Source organism: Lingula anatina, chromosome 9 (assembly GCF_051362555.1).
Source record: "Lingula anatina isolate TDL-2025a chromosome 9, LinAna3.0, whole genome shotgun sequence".
Taxonomy (NCBI): Eukaryota; Metazoa; Brachiopoda; class Lingulata; order Lingulida; family Lingulidae; genus Lingula; species Lingula anatina.
Genome location: NC_141775.1, coordinates 10,183,799 through 10,206,461, shown reverse-complemented (window position 1 = coordinate 10,206,461; position 22,663 = coordinate 10,183,799). Strand labels below are relative to the sequence as shown.

Genomic DNA, 22,663 nt, shown 5'->3' with positions numbered 1-22,663 from the left:
TGCTCATATGAAATGATAATAAGTTTGATAAAACAGCCAGGAACTGATTTGCCGCGGTTCCATAATCGAGCATGCGCATTACAAACTCCGCGAACAGAAGACGGAAAAAGCGTGAGGACTGTCTCGTGAAATTTTGTAAGTTTTTTAATTACGCCTCCTCACATTGATGCTGTGACGTTTGATTTATGTTGAAATGCATTATCCTAGGATAATTTCATCATTATTTTTAAAATGATTAGTTGTTCTGCGGAGAAATGGACATTGTTATTGTTGATCATGTTTCTCACGTGTGTGTGCTGGTTTAATGTCAACGAGTGCAGTGCAATCTTCACGACTGCAGCAAGCAGCGACAGTGCTCCCATTGCGTGAAATTACTCATAATTACTTCTAATTACATCTCGGATTGTTACAGAGGTCGTCGATGTTTTGGCTAACGTGAGTTTTGGCATTGGAAATTAAGATATGAAAGGCAGTTTCACTTTCAATGTCAAACCAAATTACAGTACCGCCCCCTCTCTCCCCCCTCATACTCTGTATTTGTATGTGTGTGTGTGTGTATGTCTGTGATATGCCTATGCTAAATAATGAGCTTATGCAGTACTTTTGTACTTAAGTTACGCACAATGCAATTGCATTCTGGAACTTGTTTACTAGTACTGTACGTAGTAGCACTGATGGGCAGAAACAAAAAAAAAAATTGAAAAGTTCTTTTAATGTACATGGGAATAACCATGTAATTCTTTTTAGTTACACCATTGTTACTATCAGGCCTCTCTTACTTAGGGCAGTCTAAATATTTATTGTACTCTTAACGACCTACAAATAGTGATATAACCCGTTTAGTGTTATTGGCATTCGGCATTATTACAGAAATCGTAATTGCTTTGATGCTTATCAGACATGCAGGCAATTATTGGGACTCCATGTTATAAAAACTGTACCAGTAGCAGAATGAATGGCATAAGCAAAGTCATTATTGTAACACTACTATAGATTCATTGACAAATTGTATTTATCACAGAGTATTAACAATTGCTGTATTACTGTATATATTCTGCAAAGAGATGCTAATGCCTGAGAGACATAGTAACATCAGTATATATAGATTCATTGTAAATAGTTAATAATGTTATTGTTTATCACATATTGTGCTGCACATAGCAGAATGACAGGCTAAGAAATCCTGAGAATCAGGGCCAGTGAAACAGTTGTAAAAATACACTGTATATTCATTGTACTGTTAATGCTATTGTTTCTGTATGTATCACGTAGGACAATTGGTACTACATTGTGCTGTAGCAGAATGAATGGTGGGGAGGTGCTTGCAGCTCAGGTGAATGGAGATCTACTTGAGCAGCATACAGACACTGTGGCAATACTGGACGCTGGGGCTCAGTATGGAAAGGTGAGGTTAAACTTAATGTATCCGTGTGTGTGTGTGTGTGTGTGTGTGTGTGTGTGTGTGTGTGTGTCACAGTGCTCGTGCATGCATGTACACATAGATATGTTGTGTTAAAGTAAGTAGCACAGAGGTGGTCTGATTCTAAAGATGAAATAAATAACACCTGTTTTATAACAAGAGAAACATTTTACTTGACCACTACACATTTCTACTAGTACAGAAGCTGACTAGAATATCTGTCTAAGTAAAAAAATCTTCAGCCCAAATTGTTATCTCTAGTTCTCTTGCAAAATAGGCCCCATGTGATTGATCTTTCCAGTGCATGTTGTTTACAATGCTGGAAGTTGTGCTATTAATAAACTGCTTTTCCTGTAGGAGTATTTTTAGAAACCCGAGAGCTGATAGAGAACAGGTGTTCCATAGAGCTGTGTTTATTTATTCAGTTACTAACCTGAAGTGTTGTTTGTACAGATGAACCACTTACTAATACAAATAATTTTTTGATGCGCTGAAATGTTTGTCTTTTGCTAAAGAGAAAATTTTGTGGCTAAAAAACTGTGTATTAAATCCCTTTCTAGTCTAAAGATCTCAGTCATCTGTATAATAATAATAATAATAATAATAATAATAATAATAATAATAATAGTGAAAAATATAACAATGTAATGACGGTGATAACCGTTAGTATTATGATAACTTATTTTATTACTCATTTCCAAGGAATAAACTGTTTCACTTCTGTAATGCTTAATGATAATTATTGTAAAATTGTAATGACACTATTATTATTATTATTATTATTATTATTATTATTATTATTATTATTATTATTATTATTAAAGTTAATCACTTTCCAGGTAATAGACCGTAAAGTGAGAGAACTGTGTGTGGAGTCTGTCATCCTACCCCTGGATACCCCAGCTTTTGCACTGAAGGAGACTGGATACAAGTAAGGATTTTTACCTGTTGACTTGTTTGTGTGTTAGCTTTTTACCTTTTGTGTGAGGTTTTTCTCTCTTTATCATCTATCAAATGTTTCTGGTAATTAAAAATAGGAATGTGTTATGAACATAATATTATATTAAGTGAGAATAACAGACTAATATTTACTAGTATCCAAAAGTAATTATTGACGAATAATGAGAATGGTGTATTGGATAAATCTAATAATGTATGATAATGATATTATATTATTATTAGAAGTTAAAATGACAGATAAAAGGCTTGCAGTGATCCAAAAATAATTACTTGTACTGTGGAGTAATAATTAAAATATCGGATTTTTATTTTTCAGAGCCATCATCATATCTGGAGGCCCTAGTTCTGTCAACGATGAAGATGCTCCTAAATATGACCCAGAAATATTTCACTGTGGACTACCAGTCCTAGGAATTTGCTATGGTTTGCATGTATGTTCCATTTATTTACAGTTAAATCTGTTTATAGTCCAGATTATCAATGATTTTATTTTTGATGAGGTGTGAAAACTTCATTGATTTTTTACCCAATACCTTTGTTTCACCCGATTTACAAAGTTTTCCCGTCATTTTCTCTTGATATTTTGTATAAAATGACTTTTTTGGCCAAAAAAATAAAAATTTATTTGAATTCAGTGAGTTTTAACAGTGACTGTAATATCTATATTCCAGATGATGAACAAGGAGTTTGGGGGTGTAGTGGAGAAGAAAGAAACCAGAGAAGATGGACAGTTCAATGTGAAAGTGGATCTGGAATGTTCTCTTTTCAAGTGAGACACTCTCTCTCTCTCTCTCTCTCTCTCTCTCTCACACACACACACACACACACACACACACATGCACAAAGGTTGTACACAGATACACATTAAGATACCACTGGGTCTCCTAACGCACACCATGGAATGGTGTGAAAAGGTGAGTGAAGTAGTATATGTTAAGTCAAATCTTCATATACAGTTTATGAATACATTTAAAAGTAGACTCTACATACTCAGCTGTTAATAATTGTCAAATTGTTGTTTATCTGCAACATGTCTTGGAGAACGTTATTTTTTTTGCAGTACCTGTCAGACTTCTGTAAGTACCCTAACTCAAATCTTTATACAAAACAAACACATTTTCAGGATCCAAAGTTTCCAGATAGTGAATGTGGGAAATGTATGTGTAAAATATACTTATAAATCTATAATTCCAGAGGTTGTGACCCAGAGGAGCCAGTGCTACTCACACATGGAGACAGTGTGGGTAGTTGTGCAGATGGATTCAAAGAGGTGGCCTTTTCTGGAAATATTGTGGCAGGTCAGAACTCGTGCTTGTTACAGGCATGCATACCCACATGCTCACACGCACATGTTTCATGTCATTGGTTGATATCACTGAGTTATAGAAAAAGTTCGCTATCATGCACATGCAAGCAAATGCAATTTGCTTGCGTGTGTAAACATGTATGTTTAAAACTTGTGGAATATATGTAATATGCCACACACGTGCACACACTTACACACGTACATACTTACAAATGAACATTCACATACCCCATCCTACGCTTGCCTTGCTAACATTGGTGCTATAAATACTTAATAACCAATAATTCCCATTTATCTCCTCAGCTATAGCCAATGAAAAACTGAAGATGTTCGCAGTCCAGTTTCACCCCGAGGTGGACCTGACAACCCATGGGAAGACTATGCTGAAGAACTTCCTGTACGGCATAGCAGAGTGTAAGGGCACTTACAACATGAAGGGGAGAGAGGCGGCTTGCATAGAATATATAAGAAAAACTGTGGGTGATCACAAAGTACTTGTAAGTAATTGGAAATGTTTATGTAGACTTTTGAATGCCTAAACTTTATCAGTATTTTTATTTTGAATGTTTTTTTATATTTATTTAGTTTTTTATGCATTATTTTTTGTTACAGTACCCTGAAATTTTGACGAGTGCCAAATTGAGTTTTCAGAGCTTTATGTCATAAATTGTAATATCAAATTAAATGTCATCGTATTGAAAGTGTAATATTCAAAATTTTCGATGAAAACTTACAAGGATAAACAGTAACTCTGTTGTACTTTGGATGTTTGTTGTATTGTTACCGTTGTTAAAAATGTTTTCTTCAGATGTTGGTTACTGTAGGTATGTTGAGTGTTGCCTTGCTACAAAGCCCTTGTTGTACTGTTGCTGAAATTGTAATTTATTGTATTTTTAGATGTTGGTAAGTGGAGGTGTGGACTCCACAGTGTGTGCTGCTTTACTTCACAAAGCACTGAAGGAAGACCAGGTGATAGCTGTACATATAGACAATGGTTTCATGAGAAAGAACGAGAGCAAAAAAGTTGAAGAATCTCTAAGAGGACTAGGACTCAAGTTAAAAGGTAAGGTGCCCGGTTACTTAATAAATTATGACCATAAAAGTGGTGAAATTCCCATGAGCTTGATGTAGGTTTCTTGGAATACTGACATTATGGTGATATTTTACAACATTGAATATTTTCTGCCCTTTTCATCATTTCTATCTTTGCAATCCCCACTGCATAATTCAACATCCAGGAAGAACAAAAGACACATTCATTTTGTCAAGAATGCAGCACAAAGCAGTCTAGTGCACAATTCAGAATAAATAATTTACCTACCTACCTACCTACCTACCTACCTGACTATCTATCTATACTCATAAGACATTGTATATTTAGTATTCAGTAAAGTAACAAAAAGCCCTCATGATTGCCATTGTACATTTTATTTATTTGAAAAAAAATGGTACCGTTGTTCTTTAGTTGTCAATGCCAGTCACACTTTCTACAGCGGCTACACGTCACTGCCAGTTGACAGCTCTGATCCCAACTCACGGAAACGTAAAACAAAAACCTTAAATACAACCACCAACCCAGAGGAGAAGAGGAAAATTATAGGCGACACGTTTATGAGGGTAGGACAGTTTGCCTCTGTCACTTCAACAAATAGAAATAATAATGGTCCTTATTCAAATTTACTTCTTTGAAAATGAGATCTACTGATATAGAACTTGTATCTAAAATAGGTGTTTTTACACCAGTACAATTTTGCTTGGTCTTTTACCTGAAAATTGCCAATTTTTGAGCTCAGTGTTTAAAAAGGAGCAATATAATTTTCTTTCTGGAGTTAGAAATAAATAAGACAAAATACTCTGAGGTGTGTACTGAATGGATATTTTAGTCATTACACAATGTAAATTTTTGTGTCAATTTGGCCTGGATTTTTTCCCCTGTCCACCACTGGTTAATATCACCCTGTAATTTGTGAAATATTTTTCTCCTAGGTAGCCAACGAAGTTATTGATGAATTAGACCTAAAACCAGAAGACGTATATTTAGGTCAAGGTGAGGGCAATGCACCCTGAGTTTACTGAGGTCACTGGGATCTGGCCTCTCTCTACTATCAGCAAAGACAGAGGCATCAGTTTCTAGTGACCTCTGAATCTCGGGGTATGACACTGTGGTTATATTGTGTTTGATATTTCTAGTATTTATTATTCATTTTTGGACCTTTTGAACATTAGTATTGTCTTCTTTACCACATTTTTCTTCCATGCTTTCAAATCTAGCAAAATAAGTTTGATTCTTTGTCTTTAATCTTTTAGAACAAGGTCCATAATGGAATCACAGTGAATGCAAATATAGATATATAACTGTTAATGCATTATATCGAAAAATAATAACACTCGTCTATTAAATTCTTTCAGGCACCCTCCGTCCTGATCTGATAGAAAGTGCCTCTGAGCTGGCAAGTTCTAAAGCAGACGCCATTAAGACGCACCACAATGACACAGACCTGGTCAGAGAGCTCAGGAAACAGGTGAGACCACTACTTAAGTCTGTAATGGATGAAGTTTGCTTTATATTAATAGCTAATAAAGTAATAATATATCTTGTGTCCGAACACTGATCATGGATGAGATTTTTCCAACTATTGGCAGACTTCTGACTTTTTTGGGAGCCAGAAATATCATTGGCCTGTGCAGCCTTCTGGACCCCATATCATATTTTCTTACTTTTTCACTAGATGGCAGTCTCATCACTGACCGACAAATTGGTTACCTTTTTGGAAATAAGTTTGAAATGGGGACATTATTTTATAAATGGGCAATGAAAATTTTTCAACATACAGCTATTTGCTAGGAGACTGCTTTGACAAGGATAGGAAGCAGAGAAGACCATTCGACAAATTCTACAGTGGGCTAATATTGGATTGGCGCCTTCAGGGAAAGATTTGTCTTAAAGGACAAATCGTATAAAAAAGGAAAATAAATATGGCCATATTTTTCCTGTTTTGATTTTTGAGTCAAAACACTGATACAGTGGCCACATTTTTAGAAATATTTTCAAACTGTTCACTTGCAATGATAAGTGGAGGTGTCATGGATGTGATGAGAATGTTTCAGCTGAAATAAATGTAAAAGATCAATGCATTTATCAAGTTGAATGTGTCTTTTTACGATCCTGTTTTTTTCTTTACAATTATACCTCTGTTTCTTTCAGGGCAGAGTTGTAGAACCCCTTGTGGACTTTCACAAAGATGAAGTAAGAATAATAGGCAAAGACTTGGGTCTACCAGCTGAAATAGTACAGAGACACCCTTTTCCAGGTAATATGAACCAAATGTACATACAGTAAATTAAAATTTAATTTATTAAATGTGCCTGTCTTTCTTTCTTTGTGAATTATCAGAGATACCCTTTCCCAGGCTACTTTTTGGGTTGTAAAAGAACTTACAAAAACATTTCATAAATGTATTCATTAAAAACATTGGAAAGATCTTCCTGAAGATCTGTGTGTATTTGATTAGTTCACTTTTATTTATTTATTTATTTATTTAGGTCCTGGTCTAGCAATACGGGTACTTTGTACAGAAGAACCGTATATAGATAAGTCTTTTGGAGAGACAAGTATCATATTGAAACTGATTATTGAATACAGCACTGCCATTAAAAAGGTAATCAGGAAAAAATTATACAGTCTGCACAAAATTGATTCGTTCCAAAAATTTTGATCTAACTTACTTTAATTTGAATTTTATTTTTTCGCTCGTATTATAATTATATTAATTTGAATTATTTGAACAATAAAATGTAGTCAAATGTAAAATTTTTTTAGCCTATGTTTAATATGATTATGGGCACTATTTTGCTTTTGAATTACTTTCCACAGCCACATGCACTTTTAGACCGTATCAAACGTGCCACATCAGAGCAGGAGCAGGAAGCATTAACGCGGATCAGTTCCACGGACAAACTAGGAGTGGCGCTATTACCCATACAGACAGTGGGCGTACAGGTAGTTGTCCATCATGCCATCGGGGAATTTGTACAGCAGTTTGAGAGTAATATGAGTTTGAGTAAAATTATGATTTATATTCAGTGTTTGAAATTCTTTCAAATTTGCTTTATATGACAGGTCTTTTCATTGAATATTTACATCTGAGTCAGTAATTTGTCCAGTATTTTGTTTTCAAGAAAGCGCTTTAAATTATTTCTCTTTGCATTTTGCAGGGGGACTGCCGGACGTATAGCTACCCTGCTGCCCTCTTTAGTGATACAGAGCCAAATTGGGAGAATCTCTTTACCTTAGCCAAACTTATACCTAGAATATGCCATAATATAAATAGGTAAAAGAGATGACATATATTTAGATATGACATTAGTGTCATTTAATTCATGGGACTTTGTGCAATATATTTTCCTCCTTGTAAAACTTTAATTTGGTAATTCTGTCGCAACTTATTTGTATCAAGGAATTCTGAAAGAAGTATATTTGTTTACTATCTCCAGTTTTCATTTCATTTCAATTACATTTAAAGTAGTACCCTTACTTTGTAAATTTTTAAGATGTATTAAGATGGGGCCTTTTATGAACAAGGTCCCAAAGTAATTAAACAAACGGCAGTGATGTAATAGGTATTCTAATGTTTCTTGCATAATAATCGCAGAAAAATAAGTATGTCATGACTTTTAGGGCTCACATCGATAAGTCAGTAGAGTGATCAAAATGAAGGGTCCAGACATTAGGCCTCTTTGATTAAAAAAAATAATTAATTCCTTTAGACAAGACTTACATTGTCACTGTTATTTTAACTAACTTGCACTTCCTTTCAGGGTTGTGTACGTGTTTGGAGGACTCCTACATTATCCGATACAAGATGTCACGCCCACTTTCCTGACAGAAGGAGTATTAGCGACACTAAGACAGGCAGATTATCTAGCACATAAGGTTTGTCCCTATGAGTTCTGGTCATATTTAATTTAATAATTTGAAAACTTATTCATTGATTTCAGTTGTCCAAAGAGCTTTTGCTTCCTTTTTGCTGTCTCAATCAATGAATTACTGTTTTTAGGTGAAAATCTTCTCACTGTCTTGACTTCTGATGCAGGAGTAGATTCTATTTATGTTATGATAATTGCTTAAGGATCATTGAAAGAAAAAACAAAAGTCATACTTTTTAGTGTAATAAACAAAAGATCTAACTTTCTGATAAGAACCAATTGTCTTGCTCTTCAGTATTTTTTAATAAAATGTAATTTGCTAGAATTTATGGAATGTTTACTATATGCTCCTTTTGCCTTTAAAAAATATTGGTGAAATTTATACTTTTAAGTATACTTAACAATTTTTAATCATAATAAATTTAGTCAATTCTGATATGTCTTCGGAATATTCTTTTGTATATATGCAGAATGAACCTTACATCTTGCTTGAAATTTTGAAATGAACAAATTATCATTTTTAAATTGATTATAACTATTAATATCCATTTCACCACAAATCAGGTACTTCATGAATCTGGTTACACTCCCAAACTCAGTCAAATGCCCGTGGTTCTGGTCCCGCTTCACTTCGACCGCGACCCCATGGGGACCGTGCCATCTTGCCAAAGATCCGTGGCCATAAGGACGTTCATCACCAATGACTTCATGACTGGCGTGGCGGCTGTGCCAGGGCAAGATTTGTCTAAAGAGGTTGAATTTTTTATCCAACTCATCGTATAATGTTCATTTCGGACAAATTTGTATTCAGCTATTTCCTGCTCTTTGACTGTTTTAATGTTTGTCATAAGTTGTAAGTTGTAACAGTGAAAACAGAGTAACAGAGAAAGAGAGGGGTAATGCATATTTTTTGTTTACCAAAAAGGTCAACCCAGCAATATTGAGATGTTTTGTATGTTATCTGTTGCAGATGGTGAATCAAATGGTGGAACAGATTCTCACAGTCCCCGGGATATCCAGGGTCATGTATGATCTCACATCCAAACCTTCGGGGACAACGGAATGGGAATAAGATCAGATGAAGACTGAAATCGGTAGAGGGTGGGGGTGGGAAGGGATAGAGGATTAAGGATGGGGGGGGGGGGGGGGGCGCAGAGGGAAAAGAGGGTTGAAGTGATCTCAACAGAGGAAGTGGTGCATCATCTTTTGTCAAAACCTCCTGGAGTAATCAGTGGGAATAGAGGAGGGGGGGGGGGGGGGTAACTATTGCGTCATCTTGTGTCAAAACTTCCAGGTTCAAAACAAGCAATTACTCATTGACAGTATATTTGAACAGTCTGTTTCATTGATTTTTCCTAAAGAAAAATTGTTTAGTAATACTTAAAAAAATGCTGATTCAAAAGTTTTTAAATGTTAATGAGCTTTGTGTAAGACTATGTATTTGTGTGTAAAAAATGATAAATCTTGAAATTTTAATGTAAAATACTAGACAGTATAAATGAGACATTTGAAAGAGTAAAACTCTTGGTTTAAGTTATTATAAGAACAACTAAATATTTCATCTGAGTTGTATTGTGCTATAAACTGAGATATTTGGGTTATAGTTGTAAACAAATTGGATAGAAAGTTATGAGCATTTTGTGATGAACTGTATATTGAGCAGTTTTAAATATTTTTGTTTAAAAATGCACACTTTTTTAAGGTAAAACTAAAAATGGAAATATTTAGGTCATGAATGCCTGTGTTTAACAGATTGGCAACATATTGTGGATTATGAAGTGGATTTTAAAGCATTTGTGAACAGTGACATCATGAAATATTTCTAGGTCAGTATTTTTTTCTTTCTAAGTGCAGCAAATTTTGTTGGAAAAGTGTAATTGTCAACTTGATGCTGTTGGGTCATATTTATAGGTCATTTTATTCAAACCAAATGGGTTATTGTTTAAAATCATCATACACAGTTTTTGTACACTAAAAAAAAAAAGTTTTTTACCTAAATATGTCGGGTTCCATGGTCACATGGTTGTGTGTAAAATCAGGATTGTTGTTGTTATTTCACTGCGTCACCACAATATTGAATGGGTCCAAGAAGGTAGTATTCAAATGCTTATGGCAGTTTTGCTTCTTTTGTGGCACTGTATTGTTGCTGTTACTGTAGTTGCCATCAGTTTCCAACCTGTCCTCAAAGAGTATTCAGTTGGGTAAACTAAGTTATTGTGAAATGTTAGAAGAAATGACACAGTGGGATTTTTTATACAGAAGAAAAGGAAGGGAAAAAGGGACATTTCCTGTGATAAAAAAAATGTAGTACTGCCCAGCCATATAAGTTTCAATAAACAAATTGCCATCATTTTAAATGCTGGAAACATTTTCTTTGCTAGACCTGGGGGAAATGACAAGTCTCCTCACTGGAACTTTATGCTCTTTGCAAGACTAGTTTTAAAAACTTGTGCTTGACATTCAGTTTCCTAAATTGAGAATTCCTGGACTTTGTGTACTATTGGACACAAACAGAAAATGGGTAGGCAAAACCAGCCTTTTTATTATGAACTCTTTAATATTTATAGAAGATCTAGTATTTATTACTACCCACTTGGATTGTTTTTACTTACAAATATGCTTCCATTTTGTAGTTTTTTTCGCATTTGAAATTGCAAAGCACTTGGAATATTTTCAGATTAAATTATCTTCTAAGTAGCATGGATTAGGATTGATAGTTTCTTGGTCTTTCACAAATTGTTTTTACCTTTGACTCAGAAATTCCCTGGCAAGGTTTACTTGTTTGCTAATGGGCATTTTTTTACATATGTTTATGTATATTTTCAACATTGTACACGTTTGAATTTATGTTATGCAGCCCTGAGGTTAATAAATGATTTTAAGGAATATGTTTCATTTTCCTTTAACCAAAAATTTTAAATAAATGATACGGTACCGTAACATTTCAATATAGGATTTGGCTACAGGATCAAAATCGAGTAAAGATTAGTCGCAAGAATTACAAGATGTGCCTCAGATGTAAACTTTTTATCACCCATCCTCCTCCCAAAAGGTTCCAAAACTTTTTCAACCTCATATCCCACATTTTCTTTACACATTGGTAAACGGCCAATACTACACAAAGGCCAATAAATTTACCAAACCAACAACAAATGTTCAAGAGAATCTGATAAATAACAATAACATTAAGACATTTATCATTCAGTTTGTTCTGATACAAAATTACACGTCTCCTACTTGAAAATATAACACTCAGCATATGCACTTAATGCTATGGCACACAATAAGAATCAAGAGGTGACCTTTGAGATGACCTTCACAGAAGGCCAAGGTTCAGATAAGCTTTAAACCTAATCCCTACCTAACAAACAACACAATGAATAAAATCATAATTATTGACAGAAGATACCTGTTGGTTTGTTTAAGAATGGTTTCATGAATGGTAAAAGAAAATCTGTAAGGTTTCTGAAAAGGAGCAAAACCATAGGACTAAAATAGGTACCCTTTTATTACAGTCATCTCCACTTAAAAATACCAAGTGGTGCAATTTAATTGCCTAGCAGGATATAACATGTACAAATATATACATATAACAACTTTGTCAGATAAATATGTAATCAAATAAGCTTTTACTTTAACACCTAGTACTGCTGTACTGTGGAAAATAGCATTAAAAATATCTAAACACAAGTGCAGAGCTACTAAACCAATTTATACAAGCACAGAAATCTACCAAGGACATGGAAAAAGGCATTTAAGACCATTTAAAAAAAATCAGCAGACCCAAATTAAGTTGAAATTGTCCACTTCTTTTTCATCTTAAATTACTGTCAATTGTAAAAATTTCATCAAAACTTGGAAATCTTTTTTTTTTGCAATTTCTCACCACTAACAAACAGACAAACCAACTTCGTCAAAACATAACTTCCTTTGTTGGCAGAGATAAGAATAAATAAATAAATAAATAATTAAGCACATAATGTTCACAACACTAATCTGCTGCACCATGCAATGTGCTAACTATTCTGGTTGATGCCAGGGAAGGTGATCATCTCCCAACAACTCAAAAAATGGTATATTAACTTTCCTTGAACAATTTCACTAATATTGAGAAAGTCATACTCCAAAGGGCTTCTGTAGTATGGAAATAATTCATGGATTTCAAACTACTTAGTACTTATGATATTTTTCCATATGCTGAGGGAAGTATTCATGGAGGGCCAGTTTGTAGTAATTTAAAAAGTTAAAAAATAATTTTAAAATCACAGCGACATCTTCAATAATTTTGCTAATATACTTTCAAGATTGACAATTTCGTTGTAACTCAAAACGAACCCACCTTAGCTTTTAGAACTTACAAATAATAACTTTTAGAAATCTCAAACAAACACGGCTTTCAATACAGGAAATATCAGTTTGGTTTGAAAAAGATGAATAATTGCCAGTCACAGTTCTCAAAGTTTCACACCTGTGGCAAGCCAAATCATACCTACACATGAAGCAAATCATTTTTTGGCAAATTTGTGCATGGTTTATCAAAATTAACATGTAACCCAGAGTAATTTTATCTCACAAAGGTCGCATCTATCTGTTGTAACCATGGCAACGTGAGCATGACCTTCCTGCGGTAGTTAGGATCAGGTGATCTGGGGTCCTCAGCACTCCGCCACAGGGGGTTCCTTTCCAGATAAACCGTCTGCAGGTTCTTCAGAGGGGTCAGCTGGTTCAAGTCTTCCCAGGATTCCAGGTGGTTGTCATTGAACTGGAATGATAAATAAGTAAATTAATTAAAATAAGTAAATTTATTAAAAATAAATGAAATAAACGAAATGAAAATTTATTAATGGCAAAATGATAGGTTTTCACATTTGAAGGCTTTCTACAGTAACACTACTGTAACAATACTCAATATACAAAATGAGTTAATTTACAAGTTAAATTTACAAAAATCCTATGCATATGTGGATTACAACATGACTGTGGTACAGGGCCTGCAAGAATATAATGCTTATATAACCAGAGGAGGCTGAGCGATAAAGCAGTCCGTATTTACATAAATTTAAATTGTTGCATTGGTCTAGTCTAGACTAGTCCTAAAAGCATCCTTTAAACAAAATCAAGTTTCATATAATATAAAAAGAATTGTGTATTATAAGATCATAATAATACAAAATACAATTTACACAATAATAACACCATCTCTTAAAATATAAATAAAAAACAATCAATAATATACCCAAAACTCCTCAAGTTTTACAAGATGACTGATGTTCTGTAGCCTCTTAATCCTGTTCCCAGCCAGATCCAGCGTGGTCAGTTTGGTCTGGAATGAAATGTGGACATTATAAAATCTCAAGCTGGGGAAATGCTAGCAATTTTTTTTTTCGCTTAGCCAAATCATCACTGTTTTGTCAATTTGTTATCCAAATGGATTAAATTATACTAAAACCAGTCAAATCAAGCCCATTTTATTTAGCCAATTTAAGTCAGTTTTAGCATTTGGCTAAATTGGCAAGTGTTGTAGCTATCCCAGTCAAGCAAAGATATGGCAGTAGTCCTATAATTGTAGATAACGATATTCAAGTACATTGATTTTATAGACATCTATGCTTGACGGAACAGAGGGGAAATGGTGGACATTACAGAATCTCAAGTACTGATATTACAAATACCAAACTTTGTAAGAAACATTGAAAGAATATGAGTACTTACATTTTTGTCTAAACCTTCTATATCTTCTATCCCATTGTGGCTGAGGTAAAGCTGATCTAGATTTACAAGTTTCTCCATTCCTTCCATTTTTACTACCCTATTGCTCTGAAAAAAATATAATAACAAATCATTATTATTATCATTATAATGGTCCTGAAATCAAATATTCTTTATTCAAATAAAGTACCTAATACTTCTTGTTTTCTGAATTAATTTCCATCAGAAGTACTGTCATCATTTCACAAGTCTTCCATCAACCATGACACTCTCGGTATATATATATATATATATATATATATATATATATATATATATATATATATATATACACAACAACATTAATACTATCCCTATGTCAAATGCCAGTAAATCAGAAACCTGGCCAGTGAAAATTTGTGCATTTATTCAGACAGAGGACAAATGTTTTAGCTTTGGGTCTGATTCTTAGACCCTGTTATCTTGAATGGCCATAAGGTTTAATTTTTTTTTTTTTTTAGCACAGACTGCTAAGAGTTCTCACACTCAAAGTTACTTATGTGGAAAAAAATCATCTTTGGAGAACATTTCACCTACCTGCATACTAAGGACTGTAAGGTTCTCTAAAGTGTCCAGTCCAGAGATTCTGGTCACTTTATTCTTGCCAATATACAAACTGTCTAATTTCACCAAGGACCCTAGGTTTTCTATGACCTGCGGAGATTAAAAAAAGATATAAATAATCATGTACTTTGTTGTCAACAGTGATATCATAATTTCACGGACTGTCATATTTCAGAAAGCTAAGAAGTTTTTTTCACATACTGTAAGCTAAAGGAAAAGTTTTTCATTACAAAACAAGGCAATACATTTGATATTGCTTCAAGTTATTATAATCAGGCTAGTCCAGTTCATAATGTTTTCTACTGACTTGAGATTGTGAATGATATACAGGAATGCATAAATTGTCACAAAAATTAATTAAAAAAATAATAGTATGCAAATTGTCATTTTTTTCAAAAACATATCTGTAATTCTAAAATGTCCAAATGAATTGTAAAACAGCATACCCTAATCTTATTTGCCCCAAGTTCTAACATTTCAAGGCTTGTTAGCTGAGATATGTTTTCAATTTTTCCTATCTTGTTCTGTACAAGGAAGAGTTTCTTAAGTTTTGTAAGGTTGTCTAAGTTTTCTATTTTCCGTATTCTGTTGAAGGACAGGTCAAGGACTCTGGAAATAACAGATAAAACTTTTTTTAATAACATAAAAGCAACATTAGCTCATTCAAATTGACATGTGCTTTGCTTGAAATTTTAATCTCTTTCTTTTCTATGCTGTCGTTTTTAGACCATGAGTAAAACCTAGACAATCTGTTTGATAGTCAGTTTAGCCAATCCATCCACAATGCCAATTTAAATAAAAAATAAATCTAATACAAGAAGAACACATAATTAATTAATTAGTTAATCTATTTTTTAAATAGGCAAGAGAGAGAGAGAGAGAGTAATAGAGACACAGAAAGAGTGAGTGAGACAAAAAAATTCATTATATTCTTTGTGAATCTATTACAGATTTAAAATAACATTTGTTTGAAAAGAATATGCCTGGCCCAGTTTCTCCCACTTAAGCATAAAAATGTACACACTGGCTACTCACTCTAAGTTCACCAAAGCATCTAAGTTTTCAATTCTAGTAATCTGGTTGTCGTAGAGGTCCAGCTCTCTGAGCGTTTGTGCCACGCAGGCCACATTCTCAATGGCTTTGATTAAATTATTTCTGAAACATATGCTCTGAAATATGTAAAAAAGGGGGTTATTTAATTACCAAATTTATTTATCTTCTCTCCATACAACAGAACATTTCCTATGAACATACATATTTAGTTATTATTAAAATCTGAAACAGTATCATATGTGGAATTTTCCCACCAGACTGAATTTTTCTCCACACAAAAAAATCATTATCCCACATTTATAAACCATTGCAGGACCAATCTCTGCACGTGGTTTCAATGTTTTAAACAATTTCTTAAATAATTTAGTTCATGAGAGATAGTCACTTGTGCATCAAAGAAAGAAATATAGACATCAGTCATGGGTGTAGATAGCAAAAATACCCTAGTGAAAACCAACACTTTATTCAACAAGACCAACTCACCTCTACACAAGTAAGCACTTCCAAGTTCTCTATTCTTCCTATTCTGCTGTGATTCAAGTCTATATCTACAGCTGTGGGATCTAACTGAACCATTTCTTGGACTTCTTCATCTTCAGGCTGTCTGTCTTCTTCTTCCTCATCTGTGGACATGCTGACAATGTGGTCTGATTGGAAAACCAAGGAGAAATTTGCATCGTTATTACTCTATTTACACAAAACGAATCCAAATTGGTACTCATGCAGATGAAGCAGCATCCCCCAAAACACACACACACATACACACACAATTTTGATTTCAATGTTTTCCTTGATTCAGTTATGTTGTGAATTTGATCAATGTCTCTGCTACTGAAATAAAATTGCTTGGCAATTACATTGGTTTTTCTGCGTATTATGAGACACTTCTAGTGCATTCACATTTAATTATTAACAGCTGAAGTCACTGTAAGTACACTACAAGTAGTCCAAAGACTAAAAATAGTGAATAAAATGTCTTCCTCATACATTTGCGTTACAATATCACAATGAATCAGTTACGTCACCAGAAAAAATTAATAAAAAAATTTGAATAACAACAGCAACTGAATTTATCAGTTTTCATCTAACACATTAAATACTGAAAACAAACTGTCATTTCGAATGAAATAATAAAACATCTCACTCTCGCCCTCTCCGTCCGCCATATTTCCAAATTTGCCCTAGTTCTACGAAGTTGACCTTTTGGTGATCAATGATTGGCTATAAAATACATTATGTGCGATACTTGTGTAGCCTCGCTTTCGCACAGGATAGCAACAGAGCGACAACAATTCTATAGAAAATCCGGCAATATCGGGGATTCAATCCCCTTTTTATCAAGTATGACTCTAAATCCTCTCGCCAACCCGAAAGGCGTAAAGCTGGTATGTGAACTGTGTCAGAAACCAGCGTTTATACAGTGTACAAAATGCAGAGTTACGTATTATTGGTAAGTGAAAATGCCTCTCATTTTCAACTAAGGCTAAGCGTTTTCCTGATACTGTGATAGTTTGTCTGTGTTTTTCGTTTTAGGTTACCTTAATGTGGGTGCCGGTTTTGATGCATTTTAAGTGAAGTAAAGCACGTTGTTTATCATGAGATTTTTAGTTTTATTCAAACAATATTGCATAGAGCAAAGGCCCCTAATAGATTGGGTTCATTTTCTTTAAATTTAAAGCAAATGTCTCCAATGGCCTCTGCACTGCATCAGCTAGTTAATATACTCATGTAATGATGTAAAGGTGTTGTTATTAAGACAACATGATAGCGGATCTCATTTTATACCAGTAATGTGATTTTTATCATCAAAGTATATTATGCAAAGGAGATTTCTTTGTTGAGAAGGTTGTTATGAAAGTGTGTACATCAATGGACAACATAAAACCAAATGTCAATCAGAAATTAACCCAAGATATTTCTATGTGTGTTATTAATTTTTCAGTGGTGTAGAGCATCAGAAAGCCGACTGGATAGGGATCCATGAAAAGATTTGCCAGCTCTTGATTCCTTTGAGAACACCCATCCCCTTCCTAGCTTCAGATGAAGAAAGACAACATAGAAAGGACCAGTTATTACAGAGACAGGTACAATCTTAAAGAGATTTACATTTGTCTTATTTAATCTAAAGGATATTTGTCCAAAAGTCCATTTGTTTGATGGTAAGAAAGAGACAGTATAATTTTTTTTTTTGTTTTTGTTTTTTTTTTTTTTTGTTTTTTTTTTTTTCAAAATAAACTGATTGAGGCTTTGTTCATTTATTTATTTATTTATTTATTTATTTATTTATTTATTTATTTATTTATTTATTTGATTGTTTGTTCAGTTATCACCTTCATCCATCTTGGCTTCTTAATACTCTGTACTGAGACTGTGACAGAAATTATCAGTGTCATTACATTGATACCTTTTCAGTAGATTGAATTCATTGCAAAGTGTAATTTGCTTTTCTTTATTTAAGGAAGTAATAGTACTAGTGTCAGTTTCTGTAGTAACTACATTTTTTGGAATTAAAAGAATAATAATAATGGTGTGATTCAGAGTGGTATTTTTGACATGTTTTAACATAGAAAATATCTTAATTTCAGAGACACATGATAGATCTGACAAGAACAACAGGGCAGAAGCTTTTGTTTGAGGGAAGACATGAGCAAGCTGTTCCAGCTGCAATGCAGTCACTGAGATTTGCTATAGAAGTCCATGGATTGGCTAGCATAGAACTGGTGCCTTCATATTTAATACTGGGAGAGGCCAGTATAGGTGAGTGCTGTGATTTGCTATAGAAATTTATGGTTTAGCTGGCATAGAACTGGATGAAACTCTAGAACTCTAGTCCTCCTGGTCAACATTGTCTTCACAAGGAGGACTTCTCCATAGTGAACTTCTCTTGAATGACATTGTAAGTATTAATAGATATAAATAAAAAAAAAAACATTTATTAGTATAAGTTATCACAACTGGACATCCAATTATCTCCAAAAATCCTTCCCTCACCCCAGGTTTAGGTAGACTATCCCAGGCAGAGGAATACCTGATGCAGGCACAGTGGACAGTGGTCAAGACCCCAGAGTGCTCAGATGCCATCAAGTCCAAACTGTACAGGAACCTGGGACTGCTCTATGCTGCCAAGGGGGAGTATGAGGAGTCTCTGAGGCAGTTAGCTGATGATGTGAGTTTTTTTCCCAATTGTGTTAGTTGAGATTTTCCAATTGTGCTGGTTGTGATTTCTCATTGAGCGCATTCAGAACTGCAGACTAACAGATCCATGGATCAAATATGCCAACACACTAAAAAAGCTTCCCACTTAATTCCTGCCAGACACTGGCAGATTCCCCATGGGTTTTACGCAACAAGCATTCAAGTGGATCAGCAATTTTTGATCTGCAGATCTGTAAGTCCATTGTTCTGAATGCACTAATTATGTTTGAGGATTTTTAAAAGATCTGAGTTGTGAGTGCAGGTTGTGTTAAATTTTGTGAGGATTATTTGAAAGGGTGTTTAACATATCAGATATGCTGCTTATATGCACAGTTTCTGCAGCCATCAGCTATACACAACATTGCAATAAACCTTTAACATATCAGATATGCTGCTTATATGTACAGTTTCTGCAGCCATCAGCTATACACAACATTGCAATTTTATTGCAGTGTAAGTAGCAAACAAGTAAATTGGACTGTTTTAGATCTCAATTTACACCTTTTTTTTTCCAGATTTTCCATGCCTCCATGGAGTTTTCCCCAGATGACATTAGGACAAGTGGCGGATATTTCCACATGGCAAATGTTTTCTTTAGACAAAACAGAATGGAAGTAGCAGACTCTCTATATGCTAGGGTAAGTCTATAGAAAGTTTTCTTTAGACAGAACAGAAGTAGCACACTCTATGTATGCTAGATTAAGTCTTAAAAAATATAGTTGTTTTTTTTTTTTCATACAAACTGAAGTAGTAGACTCTCTGTATATTATCATTATTTTTTAGTAGAAGTATTATTAGTAGTAGTAGGAGTAAAAGCAGCAGTAGTAGCAGTTACTGTAGTAATGTAGTGGTTGCAATTACTGTAGTAGTAGTAGTAATTGTGGTAGTATATTTAGTTGTGCTTTTTTCCCTCATTGCCAAAATTTTATTACATTCACACAATGGCTCTCATTACATGTCAGCGAGATACAACAGTTACTACTTCAGTTGTCATATTGTGCACATTCCAGGCCATAGCTAGGCAGGTGTGATCACTGAAAATTGCTTTAGTTGTGATATTGTGTACATTCCAGGTCACAGATAGCTGGTATGACTACTTACAAAAGATAGTCAGTGTTCGAACAGCCACACCCATAGATACAACAGGAATTGGAGCCATTGCCATGGAGATAAACCAAGAGGAAGAGGAGGGGTTGGGTGAGTGGTTGTTAACTGACTAGAAATTCGTGTCTGTGGTATTTGACATTTATATGAATGAATAGATTTTGCCATTGTCCATCAGTGGCCTGTTGGCCTCCTTTCATAAGCATGTCTGTGAGTTTGCTCTACACCATCCTGCCATTTTGACATTTATGTGCTGTAATATCTTAAAATTTTCATACACCCTATATTTTCCAATATAAGTTTTTTTTTTTACATTATTTTATTTTATATATATAATTTATCTATTTATTTTTTAAGATCTGTTATTTTCAAATACTTACTGCAGTGCACTTTGGGAAAGATTTTTTCCTGATTATCTTTCTCAAGGTATTTAAAGTACTGTAGGGGTATAATAGTATATAACTTAGTTATAGTTATCCTATCTGACTGGCAGTTGGAATGACACTGTCAACCATTTATCATGATATTTTCTAATTATTTTTAACATATATTTTAGATGAGGCCCAGGAAGCAGAAGCCAAACAGGTCCTAAATGCCATATATGACATCAGAGATCAACAGTCAAATAAAAAACCTGAAATTGTTGCCAAAATTTGCCATGCTTTGGCTATGCTGTATTTTATACTACATGAAGTGGAGAAGGTATGCTCAGAAGGATAAAAATTTTTAAAAGGGGCACAATGATTCTGTGATGTGTTTTTTTTTTTCATGCTTGACATGCTTTAACAACATTTTACTTTGGTATTACTAATACTTCCTATAAAAAGCTCTTTCTTGATTAGAAAATGTTATCTGTGAAGCAATAATTGCAAAGAAAATATTAAGATGTTTTCATTTTTTACAAACATTTTTGGATTATTTTGACAATTATATTTAAAAATATACATTTATATATTTTACAAATTTGACCTATATCGTTATAAAAGTATTTTAAATGACACAAATTATGATGCATGATGCATAATGGAAAAAAAAAAGAAGAAAAAAAAATGCAGTCGATGTTGTCTTTTATTTTTTCAGGCCAAAGAGTATGGACGGAAAGCAGTGGTGACGAGTGAGGGTAATCCTGATGACGAACTGTCACGATCCATTGTAGAGTTCATGAAGATTTGTGACTCAGTCAATGAGGTCACCATGTAAACATTGTAGAGTTCATGAAGATTTGTGACACAGTCAATGAGGTCACCATGTGAACATTGTAGAGTTCATGAAGATTTGTGACACAGTCGATGAGGTCACCATGTGAACACTGTAGAGTTCATGAAGATTTGTGACTCAGTCAATGAGGTCACCTTGTGAACATTGTAGAGTTCATGAAGATTTGTGGCTCAGTCAATGAGGTCACCATGTAAACATTTTAGAGTTCATGAAGTTTTGTGACACAGTCAATGAGGTCACCATGTGACCAGGAGAGGTCATGTCATAGGTCATATTCAAGGTCATATTAGGTCAAGGAAAAGATCTATCAAGGGCATGAATATTAGATCAAGCGTGTAGTTGTATAAATGTTCTTGGTTATGTTTCCCTGTAAAAGCAGCATATAGTGGGTTGTGTCATATATATATATATATATATATATATATATATATATATATATATATATATATAAAGATACAATATTTGGTGCAGTATTGAAGGGGAGTAACAGCATTGTACCATCATTTATACATGGGACCTATGGGAGACATAATATTGATTTTGATCAAATGTAGATCTTTGTATCTTTAATTTTTTAAGCTGAAAAGAGAACGGATACCACTTCTGTCTCCACTTTAATTCCACTGATGTATCAATTTTCCAAACACAAGACGTCTGCTGTCAAATTTGTAAATAGAACGTTGTATATAATAAAATTGTATAAAATATTTTGTTTATTTACTGATTTTATTATATTTAGTAGAAACTATCACAACAGTGTAGGCTTGTACACCAAGTGAATTACTTGGCCAAATCCTGTAGAAGCAGGTTAATTTGCTGTTTACAATTAAATGAGGGAAGTGAAGTAGCAGGCCCGCCGTGCATGCTGCAAAAATGTCTCTTTAACGATGTTGCTCTAAAAAAAAAATAATGATTTCCATAGTGTTCTCATTTACAAAGATTTGTTAATATATATTGGTAGATATCAGTAGTCAGTTTGTCCCTAAATGAATTTTGCTTACTTCAGAAGCAATCAGAAGCATTGTCTATCCCATTCCTAGACACTCAGGGCTAAAGTACATTGTAAATAAGACTTGTATAACGCATTCAAGAATAATGAGACAAAAACGTTTAGACATTTATTCCTTTTCGTTATTTGTCGTGCCGCTTGTGAGCATGTATAAAAGTAA

The 22,663-nt window shown here is 34.0% G+C and overlaps 3 protein-coding genes across 4 annotated transcripts; 2 read left to right on the top strand and 1 right to left on the bottom strand.

Annotated features, from left to right (window-relative positions):
• Positions 1 to 68: 68 nt before the first annotated feature.
• LOC106169407 (GMP synthase [glutamine-hydrolyzing]) lies at positions 69 to 9,724 on the top strand. 2 transcript variants are annotated; one of them, XM_013548864.2, is made up of 18 exons: positions 69 to 135; positions 1,273 to 1,405; positions 2,260 to 2,351; positions 2,697 to 2,811; positions 3,052 to 3,149; positions 3,575 to 3,678; positions 3,990 to 4,183; positions 4,584 to 4,749; positions 5,152 to 5,303; positions 5,673 to 5,733; positions 6,096 to 6,208; positions 6,892 to 6,997; positions 7,230 to 7,345; positions 7,561 to 7,686; positions 7,902 to 8,017; positions 8,505 to 8,619; positions 9,177 to 9,365; positions 9,583 to 9,724. In XM_013548864.2, exons 2-18 carry the CDS (start codon positions 1,304 to 1,306, stop codon positions 9,682 to 9,684), a joined length of 2,067 nt encoding a protein of 688 aa, XP_013404318.2. In that variant the 5' UTR covers positions 69 to 135; positions 1,273 to 1,303; the 3' UTR covers positions 9,685 to 9,724. The 2 variants fall into 2 exon arrangements, with proteins under 2 accessions (XP_013404318.2, XP_086851396.1); XM_086995270.1 differs by lacking the exon at positions 69 to 135 and adding an exon at positions 290 to 435.
• A 2,062-nt stretch (positions 9,725 to 11,786) lies between these two features.
• On the bottom strand, positions 11,787 to 17,238 carry LOC106170090 (uncharacterized). The gene is made up of 8 exons (XM_086995623.1): positions 17,122 to 17,238; positions 16,461 to 16,624; positions 15,960 to 16,093; positions 15,371 to 15,533; positions 14,898 to 15,014; positions 14,325 to 14,429; positions 13,849 to 13,935; positions 11,787 to 13,374 (listed from the first exon to the last, which is right to left on the bottom strand). Exons 1-8 carry the CDS (start codon positions 17,141 to 17,143, stop codon positions 13,177 to 13,179), a joined length of 990 nt encoding a protein of 329 aa, XP_086851749.1. The 5' UTR covers positions 17,144 to 17,238; the 3' UTR covers positions 11,787 to 13,176.
• Positions 17,239 to 17,261: 23 nt separating this feature from the next.
• Positions 17,262 to 22,201, top strand: LOC106169409 (zinc finger MYND domain-containing protein 12). The gene is made up of 8 exons (XM_013548866.2): positions 17,262 to 17,427; positions 17,920 to 18,061; positions 18,563 to 18,734; positions 18,974 to 19,143; positions 19,688 to 19,810; positions 20,246 to 20,369; positions 20,833 to 20,978; positions 21,357 to 22,201. The coding sequence occupies exons 1-8, from the start codon at positions 17,321 to 17,323 to the stop codon at positions 21,474 to 21,476; spliced, it is 1,104 nt and encodes a 367-aa protein (XP_013404320.2). The 5' UTR covers positions 17,262 to 17,320; the 3' UTR covers positions 21,477 to 22,201.
• Positions 22,202 to 22,663: the final 462 nt, after the last annotated feature.

Excerpts from the sequence above, each read along its gene's own strand:
- LOC106169409 (XM_013548866.2), top strand. The coding sequence starts at position 17,321 with ATGACTCTAAATCCTCTCGCCAACCCGAAAGGCGTAAAGCTGGTATGT. Across the intron at positions 17,428-17,919 it reads TGCAGAGTTACGTATTATTG|TGGTGTAGAGCATCAGAAAG; the intron begins GTAAGTGAAAAT and ends TTAATTTTTCAG. Across the intron at positions 19,811-20,245 it reads CAGACTCTCTATATGCTAGG|GTCACAGATAGCTGGTATGA; the intron begins GTAAGTCTATAG and ends TGTACATTCCAG.
- LOC106170090 (XM_086995623.1), bottom strand. The coding sequence starts at position 17,143 with ATGGCGGACGGAGAGGGCGAGA. Across the intron at positions 15,534-15,959 it reads GATGCTTTGGTGAACTTAGA|AGTCCTTGACCTGTCCTTCA; the intron begins GTGAGTAGCCAG and ends TGTTATTTCCAG. Across the intron at positions 14,430-14,897 it reads TTACAGTCCTTAGTATGCAG|AGCAATAGGGTAGTAAAAAT; the intron begins GTAGGTGAAATG and ends TATTTTTTTCAG.
- LOC106169407 (XM_086995270.1), top strand. Across the intron at positions 3,679-3,989 it reads TTCTGGAAATATTGTGGCAG|CTATAGCCAATGAAAAACTG; the intron begins GTCAGAACTCGT and ends TTATCTCCTCAG. Across the intron at positions 6,209-6,891 it reads TCAGAGAGCTCAGGAAACAG|GGCAGAGTTGTAGAACCCCT; the intron begins GTGAGACCACTA and ends TGTTTCTTTCAG.